This window comes from Pituophis catenifer, unplaced genomic scaffold, assembly GCF_029215685.1.
Source record: "Pituophis catenifer annectens isolate HBS135680 unplaced genomic scaffold, rPitCat1.0.hap2 SCAF_3, whole genome shotgun sequence".
In the NCBI taxonomy this organism is placed as follows: Eukaryota; Metazoa; Chordata; class Lepidosauria; order Squamata; family Colubridae; genus Pituophis; species Pituophis catenifer.
The window spans coordinates 131,763,073-131,789,342 of NW_027256883.1; the positions used below are offsets into that span (position 1 = coordinate 131,763,073).

The 26,270-nt window shown below is 36.0% G+C and overlaps 1 protein-coding gene across 1 annotated transcript in view; it reads right to left on the reverse strand.

Moving 5' to 3' along the window:
• DPYD (dihydropyrimidine dehydrogenase) overlaps nucleotides 1-26,270 on the reverse strand; it is a 560,719-nt gene that overhangs the window by 250,194 nt on the left and 284,255 nt on the right. Inside the window, exons 12-13 of the mRNA XM_070941074.1 lie at nucleotides 25,384-25,568; nucleotides 7,277-7,492 (exon numbers count right to left, since the gene is read on the reverse strand). Of these exons, the coding sequence (XP_070797175.1) occupies nucleotides 7,277-7,492; nucleotides 25,384-25,568 (401 nt within the window). The remainder of the gene's footprint in view (nucleotides 1-7,276; nucleotides 7,493-25,383; nucleotides 25,569-26,270) is intronic.

Here is a 26,270-nt window from a genome sequence, read left to right on the forward strand (position 1 = left end):
AATGGTATATTTGGAAGTATTTCAACAAGTTACGAATTCTCTCACAAGATTACGCAATAACTTGCCCATCACAAAATGGATTTAAGAGTGTATCAGATTACTACTTATCATCTCTTTTGCTCACTCATTTTTTAGCACGCTTTTCTGGGACTCTGTTCACCTTTATTCTTGTTCTGGGCATCTGGATAGACTTCAGCTGCACATGATTTTTATTTCTTAGAAAGTTTATGGGATCCATTTGTTGACTCAAGCAGCCTGGCATGGGCCAAAACAAATATTTGTAGGCATATTTAACTGTAATTTCTTTTTAGAAAATATGATTGGTATTTTAGTGTGCATGAAATCCACATTGCTACATATATTTCTCCTCAAAATAGATATCAGATGTTACTGAATGTATTTTCTTTCAAGATATGCTTTCTTGAGAAATATAGTTTGATATTGTGCTTTTGAACCAAGAAACTTTATAATATTATTATATTATAATATTATAGATATTATAATAGATAGATATTAGCAAAGTGAGACATCCAATAGATTTTCATTTTCTTTCCCACATTAATCCAAATGACAGTAATATTTATTGGTATTGGAGTTCATACAGATTTATTTTATAAACAATTGTATTCCTTAGATATTTTTTACCAATCAAATATTCCATACCATATATTTTAAGCCAGTATGGAAGGATTTTTTTTTCTTCAATAGTAACTGCTGGTATTTTTTCAAAATATTCTAATCCATTGTCTGTTTATAGAAAATCTTGTTTTCTGAAATTGCTAGAAGAAACACTCATCCAAATGAACTGTAGCCACATCTATTCCATGAAAATAACTTTTTATAAACAAACATATCATTTAGTCACCTAAGATATATAATAATGGGGCAGAAGCATACGATCACTTTGTAGTGCTGAAAGCTGTCCCCCTTTTTTGAGATTATAATCACACTTTGAGGAAATGGTAGAAGTCAGAATTTTTGCTTCATCATTACCAACAGGTAATATTCACATTTCCTTCCTGTCACTGCAAATATAGAGGCAAATTTTGCAAATGAAAAAAAACCAATGGCAACTGCATAAAGAATATTCTAAGTTTGTGTACTCATACAATTTTAGTTAAATATAGTGTTGAAAATCTGGAAGATTTATAAGAAACAGTACTTTGACTACAAATGCTAAGCAACTGCAAGAATATCTGAAGAGATGCTTTTAGAAGCCTATGTTATTTTCTCACTTGAATACAAATTTGCTAACTGTACAATATCCTAAGGCAGTCTTTCTCAAACTGTTGCCTTCTACTTGTGTTGAACTTCAACTCCCCTAAATCCCGTAGCTATGCCAACTAGGGATTATGGAAACTGAAATACAACACCTTTAAATAATGCAAGGCAAGGGAAAGCTGCCCTAAGATATCTATCTATCTGTCCTGACATTATGTGGATACATTCCATGCTAATTTTTAAAATCTCTTCTTAGTACCATTTCTATTTCATTAGATAAGCATAGCTGGTAGGGAACATGAAGTCTAGAATCCAACAATAATCAAAGAAATGTTTTATATAAGCCAATACTGATTTGATGAAACACTGCATTTAAATAATAGTCCTCTTACCTTAATGATTGGTCTTAACTCATTTTTTAAAACATTCAAATATCAAGTAAGATTGTATAACAAATGATGCTATGGAATTTCTCAGGTTTCTATCTAAAGACTTTTCCCACAACTAATTTGCCCTGAAAAAAATGGTTAATAAGAGATCCCACCTACACCTCTTCTCAGCGTCTCCCCTCCCCCATCTTTTAGTTTTATTTATAGCTGATAATTTGTATTTTTATAGCCTTTTACTCTTTTTCTATACAATTTGTTGCATTGTTTAATATTTTTTAACATTGTAAGCCACCCAGAATAATCATGTGGTTGACATGGTGGCAAATAAATTAAATAAATAAATATAACAATTATAATATTTAATAAAAAATACTATTTAAAAACTCAATATAAGGAAAATGGGAAAATTTATTTTTAAAACAACAGCATGTGTAAAGATAGCTTGCAAAATGCCACCCCCTCCATCTCTGCCTCCTTTCAAATATAATATTGGTATTATTATTATTATTATTATTATTATTATTATTATTATTATTATTATTATTATTTATTGGTTAATCTTTAGTGAGATTCACAGCCTTTGAGGCTGGTTAATAGCTCAGCAGCTCGAGTCCTAACCAAGGACCTAGGAACTGTTAAGGTATCGTCGGAGGATGTAAGCTGTTCCGAGTAAGGTGGTTTTTTGTAGAGTCAAAATGTTCAAGTCCGGCAAATTTAGAATTTCTAAATAGCGGGGTAGCCCTTTGGGTATTGCTCCAAGGGCTCCAATTACAATCGGGACAACACACGATTTCTTTTTCCACAGTCGCTCAATTATTATTATTATTATTATTATTATTATTATTATTATTATTATTATTATTTGATGGTACTTAGTGGAAATATAAATAGCCCTTTTTCCATGTGACATTAACTATTTGATTATTTGTCTCTCCAAGGAAAAGCTGTGTGTTTTCATAGGAAATACAAAATAAAGCATAGAATATTTCTGCTTACTGAGATATCAACTGGCATTTAACTGCAAGTTAAGTGGTTCTGGCTATTGCGAACTAGACCTTTTTTTGAGTATCTAAAATCTCTCTTTCTCTCTCTCTCAAAAAGTAGAACAGTCAAAAACTAGTTCAAAACCTTGCTTTAGGTTATTTCTTAAAAGGAAACCAAGATTTTCTAAACATATTCTGCAAATAAATAAATACACAATCTGTGCAATATTCAACTGTCAGTCTAGAAAAATAACAAGGGAAACACTGTCAGTAGTACAGGATAATAAAATTTCAGGCTGATGCTCATGCTCAGGCTTTAATTCTCATGCAACTCCCATGATAAGCATATACGTACTTTATCACATGCAAGCTAGGCAAATTGAACTTCATCATTATAACTGAATTGTAAAAAATTAATATTTCATATTCTAACAAATTCCACAGAACAAACTTTAGCTACACTGAAAACATAAAGAATTCCACATTTTAATATTGTTTTAAATCATTTTCGGAGGGATAGGGGACAAAGCTGACATGAAATCTTAAACTGTAATAAGTATTTTGTAAATTACTGCAAGAGGTAGCAGACAAAGAAAATGGGCTTTTTATTCTGTGAGTTCAGTTCAACAGAAACATTGACATTACAAAGGACAGTGCAAGCTATTGTGTTCCAGATCTTAGCATTACAAAAGAGAGAGATATGTCACCCATATTGGTCCCTATGGAAACACAATTAATCCTAGCATGAATCTGAGTATCTATATTATGGAGAAATGCTATTTCTTAACATAATTAGTTTGTTCATTCAGGCAATGGTTCTAACTGGCAAGCAACCTTTGCAGGTATGTCACACCATCTATCTTGTTATGAGTTTACTCTACATTCTGCTTGTAAAACAGAGACAGATTATGTTTCTAAAGGCTGAATTGGACTTTAATCATTAATTTGTGAGATAGTTAGATAAAATATTGCATCAGGTAGATGCTGAATTTGGGCGCAAAACTTTTCATCAGTTTAATTTTATTGGGTTAATTTTCAGGCAGTCTCAAATATTCAGCCAGCTTCCTAAATTTTAGCCTCAGGTTGGTTTGTTTCAACCCTGGCTAGGATTCAGATTGCATTGCAAACAAGAGCTAATCTATTATTTCAATTTTTGAATTTTTCCTCATAGTCACCCTTAAATGGAATGAAAGTGGCCAAGTCTACAATTCACTCAGGCTCACTTTTGTATAACTAAACCATAGTTTACTGTCATGTGAACCAGGCCAATATATGTTTAGTGGGTAAGAGACAAAGACAATGCTTAGAGATTTCAGCTGAAATTGTTCCACATATTTATTTCAACGGGAGAGATTTAATAAAAGCAACTGCTTCTCTAAGTTATTAAAAGTGACAGCATCACAAATCAAAGCATGTCACCAACAGAGTGAAGACAGATTTTTCCGATTAATCAGAATTACATTTTTACCGATGAAAGAAACAGCTAAAATCAAATAAAATATTTCTGGTATCATTTCTTTGCGTTTAAGGTTTCTGCTCTGTCCACACTATCATATATTGAAATATTCTTTGTCTAAAATTAGAATGACATTTTTGCATTTCTACTTTATTATATATTGTATTATATAGAAAAAAAAACAAAAAATATTGTCTAATCTCCTATGTATAGTTTAATAAAGAAATAATGCAGTTATCCAACTTTCAGATGAATTGTGTGACTCATATCCATTATTTTGTTAATCAGAACAAGGTATTTTTATAGTAATTTATGGGACTGAAGTACCTTGATTTCTAATATGAGAGCCATGAAATACAGGGATATGTTTATATTTTTCACCAGCAGGCAGAGAAAAACTACTTTGGCTTGGACACAGCTTTTATTCCATTCACCACCAAGGGAATTAGGACTAGAGACTGCTTGCCTAGAACTTTCTTTTTGTTCCTTTTTTTGGTCTTTTCCTCATATTTCTCCTGATTGGAATATTGATAGTTCTTCTCCTTTAGACTGCTTCCTACTAGAACAGTGAATACCTTTTCCTTTTCTTTCTCTATATAAGACAGGAAACTCCAACAAGCAGGTTTTCTATTACAGCATATAACCTATTTAATGAACTTTGCTTGTCCTTTTTGGCCTTAAGTGTCTGTCCTTAGATACTCTTAATGGGCTTGATTCTAATATATTTAGACTCTGCTAAATACCCATCATGGTGAATGAATGGAGGATTTTAGCTTCAACATTTTCCCCGCACTTTCAAGCATGGAATACAGTATCTAATCAATGCCAGATTCCTGTTGATTAGGTAGAAGAACAAATGTTGCTAATCTGCTTTTCGTGCATAGTTGTTCCCTACCACAAACAATTCACAAAAAAGTATGAAGATAGGTCAGTTTTTGAGCTGAGGTACAATCTTGACTGCCTTGGAAGCAGAGGGACTTAGAATCTAGCAGGTCTATGTTTCTTTCAGTCTGTCTCCATGCCAATTCCATCATCTTTACTTTAAAAAAAAAAAAAATCTTCCTGGTGTTGTAAAAGACTTGTCCTGAGATGAATGAAGGGCCAGGAGGGAGTTTCCAGTGATAGAATGGAAGCCTTTGAAATCTTTCATTAATAGCCAGACCTTTGACCAGTGCTACAACCAGCAATTTGTGAAATAGCAATATCTTTGCCTCCAATTGGTGACATCTGGCTTCCCTACAACACTGAAGAAACCTGATTGAAGAGTCATATGTTATCAGCACTTAATAGAAACAGTGGAGCACATTTAAAATCTACTGGTGATTCTCCCCCAAAGATTCAAAATCTAGAGCTGGACAATATCTATACTAAAACCACATAATTTTGCAAAATGATATCAAGCTTTCATATTTTGTCACTTATACTAGCTGTTGCTCCTATTCTTATTATTATATCATCCATCAGTTCTTCACATCAAGAGCTGCTGTGTTACTTTGCAAGAAATAGCTGACAATCACCACATCGTCAGTGCTTCTTTGTAAATGTACGTGGGGTGAAATTGTTGGTGACACACTCAGGTAGGCGTTCCTTTGCACATAGACAAGCTTTGAAGGCCAAAGCAAAACTTGAAGTCCTATACTATATATTTGGGAGGAGAAAAGGAAGAATAACATGTAAATTATATCCAAATTTGTTTTGGAATTTTACCCTTCAATTATTGTTCATCTTTTTTAAAGAAATAATTTTAAAAAGGCAATGAAATGTATTTATCATTATTTGTCATTATTAAAAAGTATACATTTTTATAGATGAATGTGGAAAAATAATTAATGAATTAAAAAGCATATGTGTGTATTTAATTTAATCATATTTAATTACTTTTCCCTAGATCCTTGCCATCTTTTGAGGTGGTACCCTTAGCAATTCTTCGGAATTTTAGAAGTGTCCATGAGGCCACAAACATTAGCCATCCTCCAAAAATTTACAAAACCTGTCATGGATTACAAGCCTCAGCATGTGTATGCCAACTATCACCACATTTTGAATGACAAACGTTTAAAAAGATGACATTTAAAAAGATGACATAAAAAACAGCATTTCATCTAGCAGTGCAAAAAAGGGGGGAGGGGGATTTGTCTTTTTCAAACGAGTTCTTGGATTCAGAACTAAGTGAGGTGATTTATAAATAAGATAAAATGAGGACAAATTATATTAAATTCTCAAGTCTTTTCTCCTATTCATATCCTTGTTAACATATGTTGATAAAATTTGTTTATCAACAACAATTTTGTTGTTATATTGTTGTTCAGAACAAAGATTGCCTTTGTCTAGAAAGGGGAAGGGATGGCTAACCAGATCCAGCTTTGTATAAGTTTCTGCAACCCAGAAGAAAACTGACTGCTGAGCATAATTTAGTGATGGGAATAATTCAGTCTAACCTATTTAAAAATTTGAAGCCTAGTTAAAAATACAATCATGTGTAAACCTATACCTTTATATTTGTGACTGGCATCACAACATTTGGACTATCAAACAAATGAATTGAGAAGTGGGGAGGACACTTGAATTTAATTTCCTGACCTTTGACCAAAGGCTGATTTTAATTAGCTTAAGAGAAAGACGTTATATAGTGTATTATATGTAATAAATAGGAATTTTACATATTGCAAGCTACAGGACCTAGATGTTGCATGCTGTCAAAAAGCTAAGTTGGGTTGGTTTATAGTTGGCTGGGAGACCACTGGCTATCTCAGTATTATTAGCAAAATAATAATAATAATGATACGGATGTCTATGAAAGGGTAACTTTAGCATTTTATCTTGTATTTTATTTCTAGATAAAAATATATCCCAAAGAATATATAATTGCCAGTAGTGTCCAATACGAATGGCAGCTTGTCCATGAATGCACTGTATGATTATTTATTCACAAATAACTAGCATGAGAGTCTGTTAGAACCCTGCATAGGAATAATACATCCTTTTTCTATACTCGGCAATGACTAGTGGGGTAAAATCCACAGGGACTTTTTTTTAAAAAAAACATCCTTTTCCTCTGCTGTTTTCCTATCTATAACAAAGAAAACATTTCAGTGATTCTAACAGGCTGCCATCAACTATTAAGTTTTCAATAGAAAAATGCAAAAAACCTAAATTTCATTTAATAAGATAAATGCAATAAATGAGAGATTATTTGAACATAGACAAAATACCACAAAATCTATTACCTTGTCCAGAGAAAACGTTTTGGTGAGTGCAAATGCCCATCCTGCTTCAAAAGCTCTGCGGATCATTGATGAGCTTGTAGTTGGTGTTGCACTGGCGAGGCCGAAAGGATTTGAAAATCTAAGCCCGGCCATTTCTATGCTGAGGTCTACCAAGTCGATTGGTGTATAGAAAAGAGGCAACCGAGGTACAGCAGGTACTGAGGCGCCATATAAAAACTGTGGGAGTAAACAACACAACAGTTTATCCACTTTATTCAAATACACCTTCCTTGAATGAGTGTGCATCATCTCTCTCTCTCTCTCTCTCTCTCTCTCTCTCTCTCTCTCTCTCTCTCTATATATATATATATATATATATATATATATATATATATATATATATATATATTCAAATTTATATTTGCTGATATAGAAATAAAGGGAGACTAGTATAGATCTATTTCAAGCTATTTAGCTCTCATCAGCTAGTCCTACCTAATCCTTACTCGGATTCGAACTTGGGCTGCCCTCATATTAGGCAGTTGTATTAACCTCTGAGCCACAAGTTCTCATCCCTTTGTCTTTATCTATGCTTTGAAGTTTAAACTTCAAGAGCTTAAAGGTGTACATTTCCTACATCGAAGCACCAGAAGGGAGACATTTATGAACTATTTGGGAACACTAATAACCATCCAGAATGGTAAACATGGAAGGGATTTGGGGACTATCAGGATCCTCTTCATTTCTACATGGAGAAGGTTTATGCTTCATCCTTTAACAAAATAGTCTATTGCACTTTACACAGGAAGTAGTTCTATTTTTCTCTTTAGAAAATGTGTACTTTTATAAGAATAAGATATTTTTGCCTTCTCTTTTATTTTTTTTTAAAAAATAGGTGCACATAGAAATTAAAAAAAAAACATTTCCAACTGTTCTATAAAATACTTCAATGGAATTAAACTTCTTGAGAGGCTCCTAAAATAAATAATCTCTAGAATGAAAGATGAGCCCAATTTCTGGATTTTTACTTATACACAAAACCAGCAAAAATCACAAAAAGAAAAAAAAGATATAAATCTAACATTTATAGGCAATTTTTGCATCCAATAATTTGCACCATTATTATATAATGATAAAGAAAACGGTACAGCTACTTACAAAAACAATGAAAACAAAGTCAAGTATTTTTATACTTGGTAGCTAATGAACTAAATCCGTATTGTTGCAGGAATGAAGTTTTTGCTCAAATGGATAACCTCTACAAGATAGATGTGTAGGCTGTGGTGCCAAAAGAGCCCTCACCACGATTGTAACTCAATGTTTATATTTTTGTATTGTTGTACTATTCCAAACTCTGCATTTTTCACTTACATTATATAAAATTCCAGAATAATCTGCAATTGCCTTTCCCATTTTTGTTTTTCTGCTGCTACTATCTTATATTTTCTTTCCACCAAATGGTGGAAAAAATTTTTTTCCACCAAATAGTGGATGTTGTCCACTGACTCAACCTCACTTGCACACATCACCCCGGCCTCTTTTCTCTATCAGAGGCCTTCAGGAACTTCTTCATCTGGCAAGGCCAGGAAGGCTTTCCTGAAGGTCTCTGCAGCCGATAACAGAGCTCCAGATCAACCTGAAGCTCTGTTATCAGCTACAGAGGCCTTCAGGAAAGCCTTGCCAGCAGAAGAAATGGGCCAAGGTGTGTGAGGCCTGGCTGCAACTGTCCGAAGGTAAGTAGTAGGACAGCTCCACCCCCATCCTCACCCTAGCTTAATTTTTACCTGTGCACCCTGGAGTGGGTGCAGTCTTAATTAGGGCTTATTTTGGGGGTAGGGCTTATATTGGGCACACATGTAAAAATCAAGCTAGGACTTACTTTCTGAGTAGGTCATATTTTTGGGGAAACATGGTATTAACAAAAATCTGCCTATCACCCTGTGACACAAAGTAATTCCTACAAAAATATCTTCAGATACTACATAATACATATATAGAGCTTCCATCAATCACACACTATATTGGTATAACAGGGGTCAAATGACAGCATGTATTAGGACTTTTCCTCACAGCCACACTAAAACACAATACACATTTCTTGAGGTGTCACAAAGGTTTTGCCTCAGTAATGAGGGAAATAAGTGATGCTGGCTCTAAAAATTTAATGTGGAATAAGTAAAGCAATTAATTGATTCACTGACTTATTTTTCTCTCCCACCGAATGTCACCAATCAGCTGGAAAGCATCCACCAATCTCTCTCAAAAACTTGGGGTAGAGGTGGGCATGGATATGGGGAGGAGGCAAATTTTAACAATTCCCCTGGTTTTATGGAAGGGTTCTGCACAGATGCATTCAAAAACAGCCTTTTTTACATGCATTCAATCCTATTTTAGAACAGCATTTTTCTGGAACAGCACTATTCTGGGTTAAACCCATATTTAAAACTAAACCCAAACAAGTTAATAAATTTCTCTCTATATAAAGCAAAAGTCTCCTAGATCTGTCAGCTGGAAGCCACACCAGACTCAACAACCTATTGAGAGTAGTAGCGAGGAGAAGAGTTGATTCTTTATCTACCAGATTTCTGTTCCCATGGAGTAGTTATCTCAGATACTCCAATATTAGAAATAATGGGAGAATGTACTCATTCCCTATCAAAAGGGCTTAGCTTCAATCCATGAGCTCCAACTTCAACACTTAGCATACTAGTTTGCTTATAAAAGCATGCAGCTTCCAGTCAGTGGCTTGTGCCATACTTTAATTGTAATTCCAATTTAGCCAAATTTGTATTGAGAAAAAGGGAGAATGCTACTTTAAAACTGGACCAATTGCCTCCTATGAAGAGTATCTCTTTTTAAATTATTAGTGGTACATCTTTGTGCCATGGTCAGAGGACATGAAGAAGTCTTAAGTTTTAGATAGATAAGATTCCTTCTGAAACATTCAGGCATATCCTCCTTCAACAAAGCAACAGTGAGATTCAGAAACTATAATTGCTATATCACAACTTGCAGTGAGCCAAACAGAAAACTATAGTATTCCTCCATAGCTATAATTTCTTCTAGAGGTCATTCTAGAGATATCTTTAGCTTAGCTATTTATGTTCAATCAAATCATCTCTTGCTTTTAAATGTTCATTACTTACTCAACTTTGAACCAAGCTTTTAGTGACCTGAAAAGAAATGAAGATCTGAACCATTTTCTACTTCTATTTTGGACTATGAATGCTGACGATATGCAATGATTGGCTCCTAATTATTTATTTTCATATTTCTTCTATATTTCTAATGAAAATAACTTTATTTATAGACACTAATTAAAACAATAATAAAGTAGTCAGTATCTAACAACAAATTAAAATGTGCACTATAGAGCACCAGCAGTATAGCAAGCCAAATCCTGTTAAAAGTTAAAATTCAGTTAAAGGACTTTTTTTTTTTTTGAAAGATAAGCAATGATAGTTCACAGGAACCTATCTCAGGCTTGGATATAACAATCAAAGAAACTATGATATCTAATAGAAATGATGCCTATAAAAAAGTAATAGAAGTGATATGGTGTGCTCTAGAAGATTTGTATGGGAGAGGAAGGAGTTGTGCCTTTTTAATAGGGAACACTACTCTCTGATCACATAAGATCAGCAAATGAATACTGACAGTAGCAAGAAAGAGAATGAGTAACTATTTCCATCTGATTAATTACTAGGATTGTTGCCTGGCAAATGAATAGCAGACAAAAAGAAATCTATAATGAGGGACCACTGAAAGAGAAGGCTACACATTGAGAACAGTTCGACCTGTGGTTTTCTAAGACTAAAGTTTGTACATTTTCTCTATGTCAGTTTTCTGTATGTAGATTACAAAATAAAAGACTCTACAACAGAGCATAGGTTGCGTAGGAGAATAGAAAGTTGTAATTTCTCCCTCACTTCATTCTATTAATTTCTGAATTCTTGAAAATGGGAATTGATTCCAACATGGATTCCCTTGAATTGGGTAACTTGAGAGGCCATATTTTACAATCACATCTACCCACTCCCACTAGCTACTGCAGGATGGGCATGTTGATGGTCCTGTCCATGAAGGAATGTCATTTGATGGGACCCAGGAGACTCTTTTCTACAGCAACATCAGTCCTCTGGAAAATCATCCCCCTGAGGTGTGACTTGCCCCAAATTGCAGACTTTCTGGAAGGACCTGGAGACACAGCTTTGCCTGGGAAATCCAGTAATGTGGGGATGGAGCTTGCAAAGTGGCTATATTGCTAAGGAAATTGAGTACTCCTTCCTACAGATTATGAAAATTTTATGATTTTTAATGTTTTTTTAAAAAGATTTTTATTATGTTTGGAGTTATCTTTTGTATTGATTTGTGTTTTTAACTTTTGAGTTACATATATGAGATGGACGGCTATATAAATTTACCAAATAAATAAATGAACAAATGAATCTATGGTGCCTTCCTCTTCCTTGTGAGTACTACAATTTTAGTATAAATGCAGGGATACTTATACTCTAAACATCAGAAATAAAAGAAATACCACTTTACAATTCACTTACCAAAATTTCTGACAATATATTTTAATAAACACATTTATCCCTTATCTACACTTGCTCATCGTTATTGGAAATATACTAAATGGTATGATGTTCAAATGCATTTACCTCCTACATCTTCAAAAAATGACACACTGCCATTTTTTGAAGATGTAGGAGGTAAATGGATTAAAATTTGGTGGATTTTACAAAATATTCTTAAAAAGAGGTTGAAATTTACACCACAGCTGTTTCTGCTGGGTATAGTTACGGATTGTACAGTTATAGAGACTAAACTGATTTTGAACTTAATAACTGCAGCAAGACTGTTGGTGGCACAATATTGGAAGAAGCAAGATTTACCTACAATCCAAGAGTGGACAATGAAAGTTACAAACCTAGCGGAAATGGCAAAAATTTCGGCGTACTTGAAAGATCATTCAAATGAAAGATATTTAAGAGACTGGAGAAGATGGATAGATTATATTCAAAATAAATAACGGAATAAGAAATTGCAGATAGGTTATGAATGATTATATAGATATTTGGTGTGTCTTTAAGTAATAAAGCTAGGCGGGTAATTAGGGAATTGAAGGAACAAGAGATGTGGAATGTCATAATTATTTAGACTAGGATTGATTATGATTGTTGAAGCTTATACCCTGTAATTTGTTCTGGGAAGAGGAGGGGGGGAGGGGGAAGGTTGAGGTAGGGAAGGGGGGGGGAAATATGTAAACTTTTTGTAAAACTTTTCAATAAAAAAAAAATGACACGCTGCATCAATATCCCTTTTTCTGTAGTTTACAGCACCTGCAACAATATTTCTCTGAACTTCTACATCTAGTTAACCAACTTCTTTTTCAGTGTTATCCCAACAAATTTCTTCTTTCTTTATACATTCACAGCTCTCCTTACTCTATTATTAATTATTTAATTCTGTAATTGCATTATTTACAGTCAGTCAGGGATGCATATTATATGAAAGTCCTATTCAAATTAAAATTGTATTACACTGCAATATATTAAGCTGTGGCTCTGGATTCCTCAAGTGACTGAAGAACATATTCTAAGAGATACACATATTTTGGCTTACAGAAGTAAAATAAACAAACTGGTGTGTCTAAGGGAAGTGAATTATTACTATTTCCTCCTACAATATTCCTCCTACAATAATTTATGTTCAAATTATTTCTGAAATATTTGAAAGAAACAACTTCTGGCAAATCATACCAAACAGTTCATGTATTATTTGTCAAAAAAGAGTATTTTATGTAATGTAACATTAAGTTTGCTATTAAAGTACTCTAAGCTGCATCTTGCATCTTGAGCGAGAGTTTCAGAGTACCAGGTCAGCATCTCACCTACCAGTTACTTAAGAGTTTAATCCAGCCAGCTTTCAAAACCTGCCTTAAAAGGTAAAAAAAAATCATACCTTTTGAAGTTTCCTCAATATAATCTTCATTTTTTTTTGCTAAATCAAATATTAAAGTACTTCAAACTAGTTTCCCCTCAAACCTTGCACCACAGATTTGAATTAAATCATGTCTTCTTTGAATTTAAAACCTGTAATTCAAATTGAATCAGGACTGATTCGCGTAAACCTAGTTGAAATGGGTTGACCAAAATCTTTTGTTAATGAAGAATACTATATATAAGTACCAGTCTCCTTTGAATACATTTTCATTTTACACTGAACAGAATTCAATACAGAGAAATATATACATGCATGATGAAAAAGAAAAGCTGAGATGTTAGCCCTACTCAAAATAAAATAAAATAAAATAAAAATTACCACCCTATGATGACCTGCCTTTAAATTACAGCTGTCCCAAAATAACGCCCTCAGTTCCAATAACTAAAATTGCAAGTGGCCCAAATAGTGAAAAGCAATTGCCAAATTACAGTAATTGCCACCCCAGCAACCAGATTTACTGAAACCGCACACCCAAATAAATGCCTTTTGGCTACCCATTCATCTAGCAGCTGGAAAGATGACACTTGACATTTGGAAACTTTCCTGTGAAGATTGCTGGAAGGCTTTTCCCATTAGCTTCATGGTGAGATGGTAAGGTCGAATAAGCCCCCTCAAAATCTGCAAAGGCCAACGGAAACACTGTAATATTAAGCATGGTTGATCTAAAATTCCAATTGACAAGTTATATGAGATTTCCTCCAATGCTTTTAGTATATTCACGTTTCAGGGGACATACATGCTTTATTGTGCAGATCAAGATCCAACAAGGCATTTGCAAAACTTAAACAAAATATCAAAACAACAGCAAGAAATAAAAAGCAAAAACAAAACCTACTTCAATAGAAATGTATGATTCAGTCTTTACCCTGAATTGGCATTACCACAAGTTTATCACAGCAAACATTATGAAGTATCAAGGAATGTCTATTACGCACAGGTTCTCCTCAGGGTTATGTCCTAAATCCGCTGCTGTTCACCCTGTTGACCCATGATTGCTGTGCCAGGTTTGCCACCAACCTTATTGTGAAGTATGCAGATGGTACAACAGTTGTTGTTGTTAGTTGCGAAGTCATGTCCGATCCATCGCAACCCAATGGACAACGTTCCTCCACGTCTTCCTGTCCTCTACCATCCTCTGGAGTCCATTTAAGCTCAAGTCTACTGTTTCAGTGACTCCATCCAGCCACCACATTCTCTGTCGTCCCATTCTTCTTTTGCCCTCAATCTTTCCCAGCATTAGGCTCTTCTCCAGTGAGTCCTTCCTTCTCATTAGGTGGCCAAAGTATTTGAGTTTCATCTTCAGCATCTGGCCTTCTAAAGAGCAGTCAAGGTTGATCTCCTCTACGATTGACCGGTTTGATCACCTTGCAGTCCAAGGGACTCGCAGGAGTCTTCTCCAGCACCATAGTTCAAATGATTCAATTCTTTGGCGCTCAGCCTTTCTTATGGTCCAAGTTTCACAGCCATACATTGCAACTAGGAAAACCATAGGAAAACTTGCCTGTATTCGAGTTACCTTTTGGCTTCCTACTTTAGCATTCCAATCCCCCATGATGATAATGACATCATATTTTGGTGTTAATTCTATAAGGTGCTGTAGGGCTTTATAGAACCAGTCAATTTCATCCTGTTCAGCATAGACTTGGACTACTGTGATATTGGATGGTTTGCCTTGGATTCTGAGATCATTATGTCATTTTGGGGATTGTATCCCAGTATTGCTTTCCCTACTCTTTTACTGACTATGAAAGTTACTCCATTTCTTCTGAGGGATTCTTGCCCACTGTAGTATACCTGATGATCATCTGAATTAAATTCACCCACTCCTTAATTTGCTGATTCCTGTTGGTGTTCAGTCTTGTCATCTCTTGTTTGACCATGTCCAGCTTGCCTTGATTCATGGATCTTACATTCCAGGTTCCTATGGAGAATAGATCTTTACAGCATTGGACTTTCCTTTCACCACCAGATGCATTCACAGCTGAGCGTCCTTTCGGCTTTGGCCCAGTCGCTTCACTCTTTCTGGCACTACTAGTACTAGCCCTCTGCTCTTCCCCAGTAGCATATTAGACACCTTCTGACCTGAGGGGCTCATCTTCTGGCATCATACCTTTTTTCTTTTTGGTACTGTCCATGGGGTTTTTATGGCAAAGATACTGGAGTGGGTTTCCATTTCCTTCTCCAGTGGATCATGTTTTGTCAGAGCTCTCTGCTATGACCTGTCCATCTTGGGTAGCCCTCCACAGCATAGCTCATGGCTTCATTGAGCTACGCAAGCCCCTTTGCCATGACAAAGCAGTAATCCATGAAGGGGGATACAACTGTAGTGGGCCTTATTCAGGATGACAATGAGGGTGCTTATCACAAGGAGATAGAGGATTGAACTGGTGTAATAAAAACAGTATCGTTTTAAACATAGGAAAAACTACAGAGATCAGTGTTGATTTCAGAAAAGGCAGGCACAGCCACAGGCCTCTGTGTATTAATGATTCACCTATAGAGATGGAAAGCAGCATCAAGTTTCTGGTGTGCAGCTAATGAGTAAGTTAGCTTGGTCACGCAATTCTGAGATACTGGTGAAGCGGGCACAGCAGCACCTTCATTTTCTGTGTTGCATGAGAAAAGTACATCTTCCTTCCCCTTCCCCATCCTTACCACTTTCTATAGAGGGACGATAGAGAGCATCCTGTAATATTGCATTACTGTCTGGTTTGGAAACAGTAGTGCTTCAGACAGGAAGGCGGTGCACAGAGTGGTGAGGATCATAGAAAATATTATTGGTAGGTTGCATAAATGATGCTTGAGCAGGTTCCGCAGTATTGTCTGGAATGCTATACATCCTTTTCATGACCTGTTTTCCTTGTTGCAATCTGGGATGGTATATATTACTATCCATTTTGAATATATATGGGTGTAGGTATATATATGTAATATATATAGAATGAGTATATGTGTGTTATATATGTGTGTGGGTAGATATATATTTTCTTCTGAGAGCAGGCAACAGAATTTCATTATTAATGTGTGCCAGTGTGCTCACAGTAAAAAAATGACAATAAAGGTTATCTTATCTTATCATCTTAATTTATCTTATCTTAATTTATTTTATCTTATTTTACCTTACCTTACCTTAATGTTCTGTAGACCAATTATGCAGTTAAGTAAGATAAGGGACATTCAGCTCTTAAAGGAAGAGTTGGTTATATGTGTAATAAATGAAATTACTGAAAACATATTGTAGACATATGCTACATGATAACAGCCAACTGTATCTCCATTGCATGTCCACACATGTTCTATTTGTGTGTTGTATGCATTAAGATGTTCAGTGCAAGAAATATTTGTTTATTTTGCGAACTCACTTGCCAGAATCTGTCTGATTAAGTTTAGAGCTGTCGATTACAAAATGATTTAAATAATACTTTGAATATTCCAAAAGATCTGTGGACATCCCCTGATCAGGGGTGAAATCCAGCAGATTCTGACAGGTTCTAGAGAACCGGTAGCAGACATTCTGAGTAGTTTGGAGAACTGGCAAATATCACCTCTGGCTGGCCCCAGAGTGGGATGGGAATGGAGATTTTGCAATATCCTTTCCCCAGGAGTGGGGAGGGAATGGGGATTTTGCAGTATCCTTCCCCTGGAGTGGGGTGGGAATGGAGATTTTGTAGTATCCTTCCCCTGCCATGCCCACCAAGCCACACCCATAGAACTGTTAGTTAAAAAAAGTAATTCAGCACTGCCCCCGATATAGAACGTATATAAATATCAAAAAAGTTGTATATATGTGAGGGCATTTACCCCATTCAGGACAATTTTGGCAGTTACGTATTCTACAAAAATCTTGAGATTAGGTCTTAAAAATCTGATTTGAATCTATACATCTAATTCAGTCAGGCTGTGTTTCTAAATTAGAATTTCTTCTTTAAAAAAACCCAAAACAAAACCTGGCTCTTATTTTAACAGATAAATGCAAGCAGATATGCATGCCTTTTCCTAATTAAGTGATTTTATCACTTTCCTATTATTATTAATTGGACTATTAAATACTTTATATTTGAGTGGGGCACTACTGGAAATGTTTTGTCTTATGTCCATTGCTTGCAGGTTAGCTTGTGGGACGGTTAGTGGAAATGTGTAGAGAATTACAGAATCAAAAATTTGGAAGACCTTTAAGACATCTACTCTGCATAGAAACACATATTAATGTGTTCCCAGTAATAGTTATATATCCTCAGCTTGAACAGAATCAGTAAAGGAGAACCCATGATTTCATGAATCAAGTACTCTTACTACTGGGAAGCTTACCCTAGCCTTTAACTGGAATCTGGTTTCCAATAAATTAAATTATTTTTTTATACGTAACATTCCTTCAAATGACAGAAAAATACAATCAAAATCATTTTAATCTTTTTAAGCTAAACATTCCAAATTTCTTTAATCTTTCTTTTTCATATGATTTAGTTTTCAATCTCCTTATCATATTGCCAAATTTCTTTGGAAGTAGCTAAGTTTCTCTAAGCTTTTTCTCAAATTTAGATGCCTAGAATTTAGTATGACAGAGGGAAACTATTGTTTTATGATCATGAAATAATAAAAATAATGAAAAGAAACCATACTTGTATTGATTCAGTCTAAAATTGTGTTTAATTTTATTTCAGACATTTTGATGACTTATATTCAGTTCATTGGCCAGGCATTTAAAGGAAGATATGATTTAGATTTTGCTACTAAACCAGATAACTTCTACTCTTATTAGTAGAGTCTTCAAGTTGAATTGTAGAAGTACACATTCATGCTTTCAGTATTTGAAATCTGTGATATTTGCAATCATAAATCAAGTGGTTAATCCTAGCTGCAATACTAACAGATCTTTACCACCAAAAAACTGTATTCTTATTTCAGTTGACAGACTTTTTAAACATATTCATATCTTCACTTCACTCACATAAAGCCAGTTCACTTTACTGCTAGAGACTGCTAGAGTAGCGGCCCCCAACCTTTTGGGCACCAGGGACCGGTTCCATGGAGAGAGGTTTTTCCACGGACCGGAGGGTGTGTGGTTTTGCATGCTTCTTGCATCCCGCAAATGGGGCTTTGCTTATTTGTGAGGCCCAGATTCTAGCATGCTGTGGCCCAGTGCTGGTCCACGGACCGGGGGTTGGAGATCCCTATGCTAGAGATGGTTGTAATCTAGATGAGATGTTGAAAAAAAATAAAATAAATTAATGACAAACCAGTTCCATATTGCTTTTTGGAAAACTATAAGAATAACTGTCAAACAGTTACTGAAGCCTGAGCTCAAATTGAAGCAATGTTTATCTATCCACAGGCTAATGGCAAGAGGTATATATCTAAGAAATGTTAACATTTGCATTATGAACTTTTGCTTGGTTTCTTATGATTTTCAGTTGCAGCAGGTATAAAGTTTCTGAATATAGGAAGTAGTCTTAAAACTTCTTTTCTTTTTGTTTTGGTTTCCTGCTCATTTTTACCATTTGAATCATTTTGAACTCAGACAAATTATTTCACTTTTGTTTCCCCCTTTTTTTTTTTTTTTTTTTTTTACAAATGGAAATCATTCGCCCATACACTCCTACACACATCAAACTACTCTTACCCATATTAGTCAGTTTTCAGTATTGCTCCATTTTTTTCATTACATCATAGGCTCCTCCTCTCTTTTTTTCTTCTACTATTTACCATATTTTTCAGACTATAAGACTCACCAAGATTTTGAAGAGTTACCGGTAAGTAAGAAAAAAAAGGTTTATGTACTCCCTGGCCCCCAGGAACACTCTCCAGGCCTCCCAAACCCTCTGTGTGCCCCATTTTTCGCAAAAATGAGCCCATTTTTCGCAAAAATGGGACGAGCGGGGCAGGGCTTCAGGAGGCAAAAATGACTGTATTCAGTGTATAAGACACACCAACATTTCCACCCTCTTTTAGGAGGGAAAAAAATGTGTCTTATACTCTGAAAAATATGGTATATTGTACTAATTCTTGACAATGAGAAGAAAGAGCCTGGTGCTACCATTATTTACAGCTCTAATTGTATATTTGCCACAACAATCTATAATCATAAGACTCTGAAAATAGTTCAGATGAATGTTAACATTTCCCTTGTATCACTCCTCGAATATATTACCATGCCATCTTTGCAAAAGAACAGAAAAAAAATAAAATAAACATGATAAAAATATTTTGTAAGATTAATCTTCTTTTAAAATCATATAGATATTCTTTAAATCTCTAAGACATAGTAGTCAATATGGTATACTCCAACTTTTTATTACAGAATAATGAATAACTAGTAATTTACCTTAATTATTATTATTTTTTTAAAAAGTACCTAAGAGTATAGACTTATTTTAAAATCTCAATACTGACAATAAGTTGAGAGCAGTAAACCGCCTTAATATATCTGGACCAAACTGTATAATCCAAAGAGGTTTAATTGAATATTTTCCCACTTTCTTGCAACTTTAAATAATAAAAAAAATTGCAGTCATTCAGATGATTTAAAAACTCAGTTGTTAATAAGTTGATCAAAGAATTAATACTCCTATTTGGCCATGGTTTCAAAAAAAAAGAAAAAAGTCACAAGCAATTTTAAAACAAGGATTGTCCCAGAGTGTCAGTTTGTGAAATCAAAGGGCAGAATGTATGAGCCTTTCAAAAGCAGTCAGTAGAATCTGCTTGAGTATGTTCCTTTTTCAGCAAGGTTCTCCTGCCTAACTCCTGTTGATCTCTTGTGTGACTGTCAGATGTATCTGACAAATAGACAGGTTTTTCTTTTCAGGTGCCTATGTTTTATATTTTATGGATTTTAGAAACTCCTGGTGTGATAACATCCCATACATAATAATTTCTGTTCCAGAAGATAATGCTAAGGATTTTTTTTTAAAAAAATAGATATTTCATGTTGTTCAATGCTGCTCTGTATTAATATATGTAAGCTGACATCCCACCATTAATTACCTGAATAATTTGTTGTAATGAATTTTTTTCATTACAAAACTTTTTTTTTACTTTCAACCAAAAAACTGTCAAGCCCCACAAGAGGTGGGCAAGACCAAAAAAGCAAAAAAAAAAAATACACATATTTCAATAAGGCTCAGTTGGATTAAATACAAAATCATGGACAGTTAAAAAAGAAATTTCCCAACTTTGCTTACAGTGAATAAATTAAAGTGAAGAAGCCTCTGTGAATATTTTGAGATACTTTCCCCAGATTTCTAGCCATATGGGCTGAGAGGTTATAACTAACTGGGCCATTGCTATTATTTTCATTCCTTTCCCTATAATATCTCACATCACCAATATAAGTAGATATGCCTCATGTCTAAGCATGCAGTTGGAAGAATCCATAATAACTTATATATAGTAATGTATGTTGAACATGACCAACATGGTCTTCTTTTTGGCTACAAAGAAAGACAGCTTTGGTGTTTTTGAAATCCTAGCCTCAGAAATGAATGAAGAAAAGAGTTTTTCCTCACCCTATCCAGGAGGAGATTCTTCAGGCCATTATTGTGTGTATGTGCACACACGTGCCCCAGTGGTGGTTCGTCCCAGTTCAGCCCAGTTCCACCGAGCTGGTTCTGGTTCTGCCCCTGTCCCCCCGCCCCTCCACGTTATTCTTACCTTTTATTTGGCCCCACCCCCAATCTATTGCTGCCTCCTGAGTCCCAGCTGATCAGCTAGAAGGAAAAAAACTGTTTAAACTCTTGCCGCGGGGTTTCAAAGGGCTGCCCTACAGCTGATCAGTGTTAAAAGGCAGTGTGGTGGTAGACCGGTGCCTCCAAAAACAAATGAGTAGACCGATGCCTGAAAAAATAAATGGGTAGACCAGTGCCTCCAAAAACAAATGAGTAGACCGATGCCTGCAAAAATAAATGGGTAGACCAGCGCCTCCAAAAACAAATGAGTAGATCAGTGCCTCCAAAAATAAATGGGTAGACCAGTGCCTCCAAAAACAAATGAGTAGACCTGTGCTTGCAAAACAAATGAGTAGACCGGTGCCTCCGAAAACAAATGGGTAGACCGGTGCCTCCAAAAACAAATGAGTAGACCGGTACAGCTCTGCAAGCAGTTAAAAGCCTGGTAGATCAGTACCTCTGCTAAATCCTAAAGAATTGTCACATGACCATCAAGCCACGCCCACAAAATAAGCCACGCCCACAGAACCAGTAGTAAAAAATTTTAGAACCCACCCCTGACGTGCCCACAAAAATATATTTCTCTTGAGACAAAGGGAAAGGAGATAACTAGGAGAAATAGTCACCAAGATACAAAAAGATGGTGAGGCCCTTAAAAGAAGTACAGAAAAGAACAACAAGGATGATAAAGGGTCTGGAGACTAAACTGCATCATGAATGCATTAGAGAACTAAGTCTATATATATATATAAAAGGATGTATGTATGTTTGTTATTTTGTTCAAGCATAACTCTGGAAAGCCTCGAGCAATTCCAACCAAACTTGGTACACAGATGACATGCCCTCTGGAAAAAATACTGTGAGGGTTAAGACACCCCTAACACCCCTTGGGGTGTTTGTGTGTGTGTGTCCTGCCACGCAGGTGGCACATAGAGCCCAGCTCAGTTCCACTGTGCAAGTGCATGCGTGTACGCCTTCCCCCGGCCAGCTGATATTTGGATCTCTGCCACACATGCATGGGGGGCAGGGGAAATGCAGGGGGTGCAGCGCAAGCCCCCCCATGGCTCATTTTGGCTGCAGGGAGGTATACTAGGCCAAAAACTGGGCACAGGGGCGGCACGGCCCTTCCACAGTCCGCTTTGGCTCACAGGAGGCTGCAGGGAGGCCTACTGGGCCGAAAACAGGCCCCCAAGGAGGTCGTGCACACATGCACGGGAGGCAGGGGGGATTAGGAGAAAAAATACCTGGGCAGCCCGGGTCATCAGCTAGTACTATATATTTAGCCTAATGAAGAAAAGGACTAGCAATGACATGATAACTATCTTTTGGTACTTGAGGGCTCTCACAAAAAAAGGGAGTTGACTTATTTTCCAAAGCACCCAAGGCAGGAAAAGCAGCAAGGGGTGGAAGCTCATCAGAGGGAAATATAACCTGGAACTAAGGAAAAATTTCCAGACAGTGAGAACAATTAATCAATAGTATTGCTTCTCAGAGTTGTGGGTGCACCATCGCTGGAGATATTTTTTTAAAAAATGTATAATGTCTCCTGCCTCAGGCAGGGATTAGAAGATCACTAAGGTCCCTTCCAGACCTATGATTCTATGTCTAATGAAAGGAAACAGATAATCAGGCAAGGGTTCAAAACGAAAGAACAGTTAGGAGAGAGTGAGAAACAATATAAGCAAGATGGATACTGGTAGTCCTTGACCCAGGGGTGAAATGTAAAATTTGTTACTACCGGTTCTGTGGGCGTGGCTTTGTGGTGGTGGTGTAATGTGACTGGGTGGGCGTGGCCAACTTTTTTTAAAAAAAAACTTTTCAAAGCATTTTTTCTAATGCTTTGAAAAGCCTCTCTGACAATCAGGCAGCTCAGCTGGGATCGTCAGAGAGGCTTTTTAAAAAATACCTCTCTGCTGATCAGGCAACTCAGCTGCGATCGTCAGAGACTTTTCAAAGCATTTTTTTTACCACCTCTTTGGCCAAGAGGTTGCAGAAAAAAATGCTTTGAAAAGCCTCTGACGATCCCAGCTGAGCTGCACGATCACCCGAGGCTTTTTTTTTTTACTTTTAAAAGCATTTTTTCGTCGGAAGAGGTTGTAGAAAAAATGCTTTTAAATGTAAAAAAAAAAAAAAGCCTCTAATGATCGTGCAGCTCAGCTGGGCCTGGTGGGAGGAGGGGCGCAGGGATTTTTGCTACCGGTTGTCCGAACCACCCGCCACCATCGCTACCAGATCGGGCAATCCAGTCCGAACCGGGAGCATTTCACCCCTGCCTTGACCTACAACTATTTTATAGCGATTGTTTGAAATGACAACAGCACTGAAAAATAGTGATTTACAACCAGTCTTCACGCTTACAAGCTCTGTAGCATCCCCACAGTTACATTATCAGAATTCATGCACTTGGCAACCAGCATTTATTTAGGACAGTTGCAATGTCCAGGGCCATGTGATCACCATTTAAGACCTTCCCGTCTGGCTTACTACAAACAAAGTCAATTGGGGGGGGGAGACAGATTCACCTAGCAACCACATGTTCCATTTAACGACTGGTATTATTTGCTTAGTAACTGAGGCAATTATGGTAATGAATCAAGGACTACCTATAGTAGAGAGCTACATGGTTTGGGTGAGCTTTTTTGCAGAGGGGAAAAGAGCCAGACAAAGCTCAAATGGAAAGAACTGTGCTAGGAGTGGAACTGACCTCTTCTGGTTCTAAAGATAAGGAAGGTTACTGAACCACTTGCCAGAAATCTAGAGAGTTACCATAAGGTAACCCAAGAGAAGCGAAGAAATGCTCCTAAAATTTAGATTGAAGATCACAAATTACAGGAATCAGGTGTTAGTCAGGACTAGATAAGTGAAAAAATTGAGATTGAAAAAAATCTCACTTTTCTAAGATAAGATAAAAAAATTAAGAATTGTAATCAGATTCACTGCTGTAAGATATACTTGTCTACTGCCTGGTCTCTGATATTCTATATGTGTTTGCTAATTCTTTTAAGATATTTGCCTCTCTTTCTTGCACCACATTTTACAGTCTTTTGTACTAATTCAAGTCTTGCAAATTTTGCATCAACTTAATTTTTTTTTTAACCGCTGACTATATGCTCTGGATTTGGGTACAATCTCCCCATAATATTTTATGGGAAGCAACTGTCTGGGATGCTGGTTGCATTTTTATCAGTGGCTTTATTCAAGCTAATTAAAATTATTTGGGCATTTGGCTACAAAAGCTTTTGTTCTTCTTATGATCAGTAGAAGTAAATCATAAGATAGTTGCTTTTATTTCCATCTCCTCAGAAGACAATGTTGCTGGCCACATAACCCATAGGAATGGGGTTGGAGGTGACCCTACAGAGTTTAATTTTCTACCATTATTATTACTATATCATCCATACTTCCCATTAATAGGAAGATGTCTAGCTAAAGTACTGCATTGGGTACTATATAAAGTACCCAGAAAAGTGGAAGAAGGAAGTGAGAAAGAATTACCAAACCCATAAATTAGAAATAGCATCATGTACCTTGACCATAGGATTGAAGGGCACATATAAGCTAGTGCCTGCTCTACTGTAATTATATATATATATATATATATATATGTTTATGTAAGTTTTCACGGGTATGTATGTGTGTATAGTTAATATTTCGAGTTTCTTCCCGTGTAATTGTGGATATATCCCTAAAAGGGTAGAAGCGACGTTTCGGCAGAATCCCATCTGCCATCATCAGGCTTATGTCAGCAGTCATTTTGCACTAACTGCCGTTGGTATTTCAAATCTGGTGCTGGTATTCTAATTGGTTGGGAGTCCCAGTATGTGTTTATTGGCTTGGCTTCGGGTGTATGGTCGGTTTTGGTCATATTCAAACCAGCCACAAAGATTAAAGCCCTGCCACCTAGTGGAGAAAAACCGACCATACACCCGAAGCCAAGCCAATAAACACATACTGGGACTCCCAACCAATCAGAATGAAAGGTGGAGCCATCCCAGAATATCCACAATTACACGGGAAGAAACCCGAAATATTAACTATACACACACACACACACACACACACATGTATGTATGTATGTATGTATGTATGTATGTATGTATGTATTTATGTATGTTATGCAGGATTTGGATAGGAAAGTAGATCTGAGAAGTAAAAGTAAATCTCATTGGTTAAGTGAAAAAACAAATTAGAGCAATTGCCTCTACCATGTATGCAGGCAGAAACATACATACAACTAATAAATTTATTTTTAGTTTACCAATGCTTTAAGTTCTCATATTTAAATATCTAATCTTTCGAATAATAATTCTTCTGCTGAACTTGTACACTATTTGCAATATAACCTTAGAATTGATTATATTTTACCCAATCTTTAATTATACACTCTACTGAATTAAAAATTAAATATGGATCTGAATTAAATGGATAAAATCAGAGAAAGCTCCACTCAAAACTCACCTTTATGTATTTATGCATGAACCAGGAAGCTTGTTTGCCATCATTGACTGATTCTACTGTAGTGTTGGTCAGCCCACTGATGTCACCACCTGCAAAAACTCCTGGTTCACTTGTCTGCATGGTCTCCCTATCAACTTCAGGGAGACCCCAACGGTTAAACTTGAGAGGATGCAGAGCTTCTTTTACTGTAATAAAAGGAAAGACGAAGAAAGATTTATTATTATTTTTTTTAAAAAAGCAATCCTTGAGTGATGCATTTAATCAGGGACTGATAGGATTGCAACACAATATCCAGGCTTTAAGTCTGGGACTTAGTTTAGAGAGTTCCTGTAGATTGTATGATTACATTTCACAGCTTTCACATAAAGGAACAAAAGTACGTACGTACGTACGTACGTATGTATGTATGTATGTATGTATGTATGTATGTATATATTTATTTATTTGTCAAACACGTACAAGATAACAAGTGTAGGTATGAACATAAACATAAACAAAGGAAGTAAATACAAATAAATGGGGACAGAAAGACAGGGACGGTAGTCAACCTGGTGTGCTTATGCATATCCTCTTTATGGACCTCTTAAGAATGGAGTGAGGTCCACGGTAAACAGTTTGAGGTTGAAAGTGTGAGGGTTTGAGACTGTAAAAATGGAATCGGGTAGAGCATTCCAGGCATTGGCCACTCTGTTGCTGAAATCATATTTCCTGCAATCGAGCTTGAAGCGATTTACCTTGAGTTTGTATTGATTGTTTGCCCATGTACTATTGTGGTTGAAACTAAAGAAGTTGTTGACAGGCAAGATGTTGTAGCAGACAATTTTGTGTACTATGCTTAAATCGGACTGCAGGCGGTGCAATTCCAGATTGTCCAAGCCCAAAATTTT